At 37.3% G+C, this 8,717-nt stretch overlaps 1 protein-coding gene across 1 annotated transcript; it reads right to left on the bottom strand.

The window, feature by feature from the left end:
- Positions 1-290: 290 nt before the first annotated feature.
- Positions 291-2,946, bottom strand: LOC107947796 (protein IQ-DOMAIN 1). The gene is made up of 5 exons (XM_016882318.2): positions 2,853-2,946; positions 2,516-2,802; positions 1,829-2,050; positions 1,392-1,511; positions 291-1,133 (listed from the first exon to the last, which is right to left on the bottom strand). The coding sequence occupies exons 1-5, from the start codon at positions 2,944-2,946 to the stop codon at positions 423-425; spliced, it is 1,434 nt and encodes a 477-aa protein (XP_016737807.1). The 3' UTR covers positions 291-422.
- Positions 2,947-8,717: the final 5,771 nt, after the last annotated feature.

Here is an 8,717-nt window from a genome sequence, read left to right as displayed (position 1 = left end):
TTTAATTTAACTCGAACAACTTCACTCGTTTCGACTCGGCTCAATACGAACAAAATTTAAATTGAGGTAGGTTGATAAAATAGAACTCATAAACTTGATTAACTCAAAATTATTTTACTTGATTCGACTCAATTCAATTGAACACTCGCCGGGTCAAAACTGAAATAAGAAAAACTAAGGCGAATGGATGGAACGTTGCGTTTTAGTTTTAGCAAAGTTAATATAACGGTGCAACACTTTAATGAAAACGGGGTGTTGTGGGTGCAACGACAATACCGTTATTAACTAACTTTTGAAACATAATTCCTTTTTATATTCTGTTGTTGAAAAACCAAAGAAGTTATGAATGCAGTTACATACAAATTTTCTCTCTTCTTTTCCGATTCTTCTGGATTAGCGTGCATCAGGACTTCGTCTCTTTTTTATTTGAAAAAACCGTCCCCTCCATTCACCACTGCAACTTTTGTATTGCTAATGCTACCGTCCACTTTTGGCAGACCGGAGTGGCGCCTTAGCCTGGCCGGTGAAGGCGGATAAGAAAGCCGTTTCTTAGTAGATGCAATTGGCTCCTTCTCAGGTGTTCCATTTGTTTCTGGTCCCAAGGGGCTCTGCAAACTGGTCTTAGCTCTTGCAGACTTAGTTGGTACCATGTAACTTGGAAGTGATGGAGAGTTGGCAAGGCTCTCATTATCACGCACTGAGGAGCCTGCGATGCTGTGTCTCCGGTTTCTGTCAGACTTCATACTGACTATGCTTCTTGTTTCATCATCTAATCCAGCCACACCACTCCTCGGGCTTGCTGACTTCAGCTTCCGGGCTGGTATGGATGCTGACTTAGGAGTAGAAGGGGATAGGAGGCTTGAAGTTCGGCTTGGCTTTTGGTTGGCCTTCGGGGATTGCTTATCCAAATTGAGTTGATAACGAGCATAAGCTTTGCTGATTTCTCCACCGAAGTTGCTTCGTGCACTCTTTAGTGATGACTGGTCATCGAGATGTTCTCTATGTCTCATGCCACCACGAACCTCCCATGGCCGCGCTGTCATCCGCCGTTCCATCCAGCTCCATCCCCATGAGGGATTGCTTGGATCCATGAATAATGGATTCATAGATCTCGAAGCATTCTTCCAGGTTTGCTGCAAAAGTTAGTTGTATGTGTCAAAAACAGAACTCTGTTTAACTTTCAACACTTGAATGCCAAGGTACATTGGAAGAAAGTAACTGTTTCTTGGACCTGACAACCGAAGTTTGAACTTTCTACGATGCAATTTAGTTATGGTTCATTCTTTCATGTCACTTAACAATGTTGTTAAATCTCACACAGTCGTATAAGCATGCAGTAGAAGGGTTAAATATTCGATGTTCACAATGTGACTCCCAACAACGCATATTACCTGATGAGTAAATGAGTACGCCATGGTCCTTTCTCTTCTCATGGCAGCCTCATGTTTGCTCAACAAGCTTGCCTCAATTTGTTCCTTTGACCGCACACTGTCATCCCAATCTTCACCCATCTGTTTAGAACATCAAAATCCATGCTAAGAAAGAGAGATGCAACTAATAGATCAACAAAATCTATACAATACACAGTAATTTCTGAGCTTGACTGCAGTGACGGAAGTCACTTAAGAATCCTCTGTATGGTATATATAATAGCTTAATCTACCATCTTAATTTGTTTGTAATACAAAGATAATTTAATTATAAGATATTGTCTGAGAAACTAGAGCGTAGAGGAAAAAATCGAACCCACTTCGCAGCAGTCCACTCACGTATCACATTCAAGCAAGTAAAACATGCTGATATATATATGAAAAAAAGGGGGATTTACTTGCAAGTTCACAATCTCTTTTGCAAGTTTCTGCAAGAGTTGTCTCTGAAGAGCCTGGTTTTCTTCCATCATCCTGGTTCTACGAGCATGAATCTGACACTGCATACGAGAAAGAGTTTGCATGCACCGAAGGGAACCCGATGCTTGCCGTCTGGCCGCAATCCCTTCCATCAGTGATTTCAACCTAGCCAGTCCTCTTAAAGCACGCAATGCCCTTTTTGCCTGAAAATAAAGAAATCATGATCAGCAAATCCTCTACATAAATCTTAGTCATGCTGCAAAATAGATATGTTAGAGACAATGCCTCAAACAGTAGATCATTTAATTTGACCCAGGACTTGGGAACAGATATCATAATGTAACAAATTATATATCATGATATTACTATTTCTTTTCTTCTTCTCTACTAAACTTTTACAAAGAAACAGTATGCTTAACAGCTATAATTTGCAAGCTTTTGATCCAGGAAAGTTTCTTCTAGATTATAAATCATAAGTAAACTTACACGTTCATTTTATTGCATTAAAAAAAAAAGGAAACAGTTTTATGAAGATATTTATAGAATGTTCCCTGCAAGATGCATAAGATTAAACAAAAATAGGCTGAACTAGATTGAAAATCATTTCAGATATGAAATGATTAAGCAAACAACTTCAGGAGGAGAAAGTAAAAAATTGCAGCACATACAAGGTAAGCTCGGAAAGCTGCTTGAATTTTGATTGCCGCCACTTCCTCCTTAGATTTTCCGGCAAACCTAGCATCTGTATTAAGTTGATGTCGAATGGCCTGCAGAGCAACCAGAGCTTGAACCGCAGCAGAATTGGCAACTGCCACAGGGTAAGTCTGCTTGCTTTGCTCAACTTCAGGTTCAATTAATTTCACCTCTTCAGGCTGAGGAAGTGGGGATAACTTGGCTGCATCAGAACCAGTGGGATCCAGATGCACCTTCTTCTCCAAAAAAGTTCTTTTGATTTCTGAGAAACATAGTAATCAAGAATACTAAAAACTGAGCTAACCATGAAACTGCAGATGATTTTTAGCTGAACGAGACTTATCCTAACCTGGTTTTCTTTCCCTTGGACTCTGAGAAGAAGGCTTTCTTTAGAGAGGACAACCATTTCCCTTTCTTTCCCATCTTAGGAGGCAAAATAATGGGGCAACAGTAGATATTAGGAATAAAAATTGAGTTTTTGTTGGTGCAAGAGGCAGCAACAAAAGAGAGAACAAGAGCACAGAACATGAAGCAAGGTGCAAGAAGCATTTTTACTTGCTCACAAATGTGCAGCAAGGGAGCTAAAGGCTGATAGCTCATTCAGCTCATTCATTCAACTAGAAAAAACATACATTTATAGTCAAATACATCACCAAATAGTCAACTAACCCCACTAATCAGCATTGGGACTATTAAAACATTGCTTGTACACATAAACAAGCCACCTAAACTAGTCATTCAACACCTAATGCATCAAGTTGTCATCAACTTGTCCATTTTAAACTAGATTAATTAGAATGAAACTAAAGAGAAACCTTGCTGTTACAGCAAGCATATGTGCTGCAGCATGTCATCAAGCTGCATGCACTTCAACCACAAAATGTAACAGCAGCATGGTTGGCCAATTTCCAATAGTTTTAAACAAAGAAGAACCTCTATGGAAGGAATAAAAGTTTTCTTCAGAAAGAAAAAGGATCCATGATCTATCTATTAGCAGAATCTGAAAGAGTTTTAACTTATCTATCTTCAATTCAACTAATGAGGCAAAACTCCAATATGTCCCAGTGTATTTAACAAATTGAGGAACAGCCCAGATTTGGTGGCACAATTAATGACACCAAGCAACAAAAAATTCAAACAAAAGGAAGTTAAAAATGCATATTTTAAAATCGGGGTCCATGAAGCAAAAAGTACCTGAGAATGCAATGCCCGGATCTCAAAGAACTTGAAGACGTCTCTTTCCCTTCTTTTCAGAAAACAATAAAAAAGATTGAAAGGGTTCACAGCTCTGTTAACTGCTGGCCTAATGCCTATCTTGAGAAAAAATTTTTAGAGATTATGAAGAAGAAACAGCTGTTAACTTCTTCTTTTTTATTTTTTACTTCTTTCTCTGATTGGTTGAAAATAATTCCCAAAATTTGGTAACTATGTATATACATTAACGAAAACACTTAAAAACAATGCAAAGCACTCTCATCTTTTGTCGTTTCCAAATTTTAATGTCACTTCAGTTCAGTAGATCTGCGAAAACTGAAACTTTTTAACTGTAAAATTCCCAACATGTCTGACAGTGAAACTTAGCAAATATATTTTTTATTACTTCCCAAATAAAAAACAAAAGCACCAATTGATTGATTGTTAAATTTTTGTATTTGAAAATAGTAGTTATTTATTGGTAAAATAAGTTTTATAGGCAGATTTTTATTTTTAATTAGGGTTCTAGGTCGGTTTTAAAATTAATTTGGGATATAAAATTGGAAAACTTGTTCAGTTAGATGTATTTTTTAATTAAGAGTTAGATTCCAATGCCTTTTTAAACGTTGTCGCCAATGGTAAAAAAAATTAATACGCAACAGTAACTTCTATTTTACTCTATAAATACTCTTCAAATTTTATTTTTTCATTCATATCCTTCTCTCAACTCTTTAAATTCTCTCAAACTTTCTCAAATCTCCCAACTCTCTCGTTTTTAATATTTTTTGATATTTTTATTTAAAAATATTATTATTTTTAATTATTTCGCTTTTATTCATTTAAATCGATTTCTCAAGAATGGCTGCCTCCCTAATCCACTTCAATGGCAAGTATATTTTCTTTGCCCAATTAACAATTCTAAGACCGAAATTTGAATTTTGTTAATTTCAATAATGTTAAATTTAATTTTTTATTATAACTATAATTTTTTATTGTGTAAATAGGCGGATGATCGTGTTCTAAAGAGCTTCATTTATAATATGAGAAAGCTTGTGATCCTTGAAATTCGTGGTCATTTGCAAGCGGTTGGATTCTTACATGTGTCTCGCATGTCCGAGGGCTGCAAACTAGATTTGCAACTAATTAGCGCGTTGATGGAAAGATAGAGACCCGAAACATACACTTTCCACCTTTCATGTAGCGAGTGTATAATCACACTCGAAGACGTAGCGCTACAACTCGGTCTAACAGTGGATGGGCCAGTCACCACAGGATCTGCGATCGTTCCAGGCAAAGTGAACCTCTGTCAATCATTGTTGGGGAAGGTTCCGGACAAGTTTGAAGGTGGTCGAATATCGATGAACTTATTAAAGGATAATTTCAACGAGCTCCCTGAAGACTGAACGGAGGAGGTTATACAATAATATGCCCGAGCATGCATCATAAGGTTAATTGAGGGCGTTTTAATACCCAACATATCTCAAAGTTTGGGGCACATAAGGTGAGTACTACATCTAGTGGACTTCAATGAGTGCGAGAAACTAAGTTCGGGATCTGTTGTATTGTCCACGTTATACTGGGAGTGTAACAGGGCATACTACCGAGTGTGGCATTGATCAGTGGTTGTCTGCTTCTGCTGTAGTCGTGGGCCTATGGCGACTACCCTTTCTATGTCTCAAGGTGACCCACCCATATATGTTCTCATTGGTAACGAGGTAAACATCATTTATTAACAAATACGTAGTTCGTATAGTAATTTTTATTATTATACGTTTCGACTAACATATCGCTTATACAGATGGAACCATGGGTCAAGATACGTGGGACTGCCCGAGGATCTATAAGATATTATGCTGTTGTTAGGCCAACGCTCGAAAGCCAATGTTAGTTACCTATTCTTTCGAACCTATATTAATTACGTAATAATTTGTAAAAACAATCATAAAGAACAATATTTACAATTTTGGTCTTTAGTTTGAATGGATGTTGTATGCCGACATCGATGTCATATTCTACATCCCGCTAGAAGTATTGGGCAATCGACAGATGTGGGACATGAAGGTGTCGTTGGTAGTGTTTGCGACGATGGAAATGCATCAAACAGACCGGATGTTGCAGTAGTTCGGGTGGAGGTAATGAATTTCACCGCTACTACAAGACCTGAAGGAGCTGCACAAGGTGGACATGTAGGGGAAAGACAATACCGACTGATCGGTGCGACATAGGGAGCACATCGAGGTGTGGGATCGTAGGATGCAATTTATACCCATTCACAAACAATTTTTCTCAGTGGACACGGTGGCATTTGATGGTTACTTGGCATGGTTCAGAGCTGTCAATAAGTCGTATCTACTATCACCAGGGGAGAAGAGTTGGCAAATTCAAGCGAATAGGTCATGTCGACTGCCATAGGCAAATTCAAGCGAAGAGGTCATGTCGATTGCCACAGCATACTAGAGGGGACGCGGTCGCACGATGGTTTTATCATCTGCTTCAGTAGAATATGCACCGCCTATGGCTACACAATATCTGGGTCACTTTGGTTCAGGTATTTACGTTTAATTAAGTAACCTTGTGTTTTATTCACAAGCACCACTACACTACAGACCACCACCGCACATGGTTGGTTCTTTTATTCTCGCAAGTCCGTATTTTTCTCCACCAACATCTCCCGCATACTACACCCTTATGCAGATGTCGATGCCAAACCCCGTGTCGAAACAAACACCGATATACCCACTTCCACTGATGTAAGCACTCATGCAGCAGTCGATTGTAATATTGATGCCCTATACCTTTCTAACGTACTTGAGATTTGGAGCACTTTATGGATTCACGCCTATAGTGACCCAAATACCGCATGCATCACTATTTTATGAGGGTGGCTCATCGTCGCAATTGGTGGACAAGGGAGTGACGAATACACAATGGCAGGCAAGGACGACACAACAATCGACCATGGAGGAAGATGATGGCGGTGCTGATCCCGAAGATATGACCGCCTAAGAGGTCATGCTAACTACATATTCAGGTGATGATGACAATGAGGAAGAATTCTACAGGCCTGTACTTCTAGATACACTTTCGGATGCTACTCTGGATGTAACATCCCGATTTTGGGCCTAGTAGGAATAGTAGTTTTGGGACCAAAATTTCGAGGCCATAAAATTTATTTTAATATTTTTTTTGAGGTCTAAAGTATGATAATATGATTGTGTAAAAGTTTTTTTAAGAAATTTTACTGTTTGAATGCTTAATTTGTGAAAGGACCAAATTGCGTAAAGTGCGAAAGTTGTGTTCCATTAGCTAAAGGTGTTAAATAGCTATAGAACTTAAAATTTGAGGTCCTTAATGAGTAATTAGGCCATTATATATGTGTATAGCTGCACATGAAGTGTAATAAATGAAAAGTCAAAAAGTCAAAAAAATGGGCATGGGTTGGTATTTGATAACACAAGCAAAAACTAATAAAATAAAACAAGTGGCCATCTTATTCTTTATCCATTCTCAGCCAAAAATTTGAAGAAGAAAACCCCATGGAAGCTTGAAATTTTTAGCAAAATAAACCTTCTACATGTAAGTCATTTTGGTGTTAGTTTTTTATGTTTTTGAGATTATTGAAGCATGATACAACTATTTCTACCATTATTTTGAGCTAGGGTTTATGTTAAAAAATTTACCCATGTGTGTCATGCATGTATTTTGATGATTAATGGAGGAATATGAAAGTTTGGTGTTAGATGAACCATTTTTTCTAAGTGAACTTTTCATGAAATCACCTAAAAGGACTTGTTTGTAAAACATGGTGTTAAAAATGTGATTTGATGAAAAATGTGGGTTATTATAAGAGGGAATATGAATCGGCTATGCTTGGGTAACAAATAAATTGGCTACATTTCATTTTACGAGCTTAGGGGCTAAGTTGTAATTATGTAAAAGTTTAGGGGAAAAACTATAATTTTATCCAAATATGATTTATGGGCTGTTTTGAATAATGAGGTTAAATAACTGAAATTTTCTATTATATATTAAGAAAAATGGAGTCCGGGCCTAGACCGTGGAAAGAGCAAAATCTTGGACTAAATCAATAAATGTCCATATTTTTGTATCAAGGTAAGTTTGTGTGTGGCCGATACAAATTTTTATTATGCATTTAGCATTTAATGTTATATGTATTGTATAACTGTCTCGTGAATATTATTAATGTTGTTCAATAAAGATTTGAGATGATAAAAGCCAGTTGAACCTTAAGAATACTTAAGGTAAAAAAATTATGACATTGGATTGATGAGATCCCGTATAAGACCATATCTGGGATATGGAATCGGCATCAATAAAAGTTATCATGTAAGACTATATCTGGGATATGGCGTTGACATAAGATTTCGTGTAAGACCACGTTTGGGACATTGCTTCGAAATGAGAATTCTTATAAGACCATATCTGGGATATGGCATCAACCCATGTAAGACCACGTCTGGGACATGGCATTGGCATCTTATTATGTTTATGATAATCCCGAGTATCCTTAGTATTCCAAATGGTTCAACGGGTAGTCCAAGAATTTGTCAAAGATTTGTCGAGGTATGATCATATGGAAAAGGTACAGGTATGTACGCCAAGCTTGTAGTTATTGAGATTACGAAATGATAAAACTTCGGTAAGATGAGAATAAAGATATTATGATCTCGAGTTCTATTGAACATTATGTAAATTGAATGAGGTAGGATATGATTACAAAGATTACTGAAAATGAGATGAGTTAGGTTATGTTATGTATGTGTACGATAATGCATATTATTATTTCTTATTAATTACATGCAAGCTTACTAAACTTTATACTTACTTCCTCTCTCTTCCATTTCCTTGTAGTATCATCAAGCTAGCTCGGGGATCAAAGGACGTTGGAGGCTCATTCAAACTATCAATTGGATCTTTTGGGTATAGTTAGTCTCAACATTTTGAGTATGGCATGAATAGGCA

Source organism: Gossypium hirsutum, chromosome A04, assembly GCF_007990345.1.
Source record: "Gossypium hirsutum isolate 1008001.06 chromosome A04, Gossypium_hirsutum_v2.1, whole genome shotgun sequence".
In the NCBI taxonomy this organism is placed as follows: Eukaryota; Viridiplantae; Streptophyta; class Magnoliopsida; order Malvales; family Malvaceae; genus Gossypium; species Gossypium hirsutum.
The sequence above is the reverse complement of the archived record's forward strand: the minus strand, read 5'-3'. Positions and strand labels throughout refer to the sequence as shown.

Coding starts and splice junctions, on each gene's coding strand:
- LOC107947796 (XM_016882318.2), bottom strand. CDS start 2,946: ATGGTTGTCCTCTCTAAAGAAAGCCTTCTTCTCAGAGTCCAAGGGAAA. Junction 2,051..2,515: donor CAGCTTTCCGAGCTTACCTT/GTATGTGCTGCA, acceptor CTTTATTTTCAG/GCAAAAAGGGCATTGCGTGC. Junction 1,134..1,391: donor CGTACTCATTTACTCATCAG/GTAATATGCGTT, acceptor TAACTTTTGCAG/CAAACCTGGAAGAATGCTTC.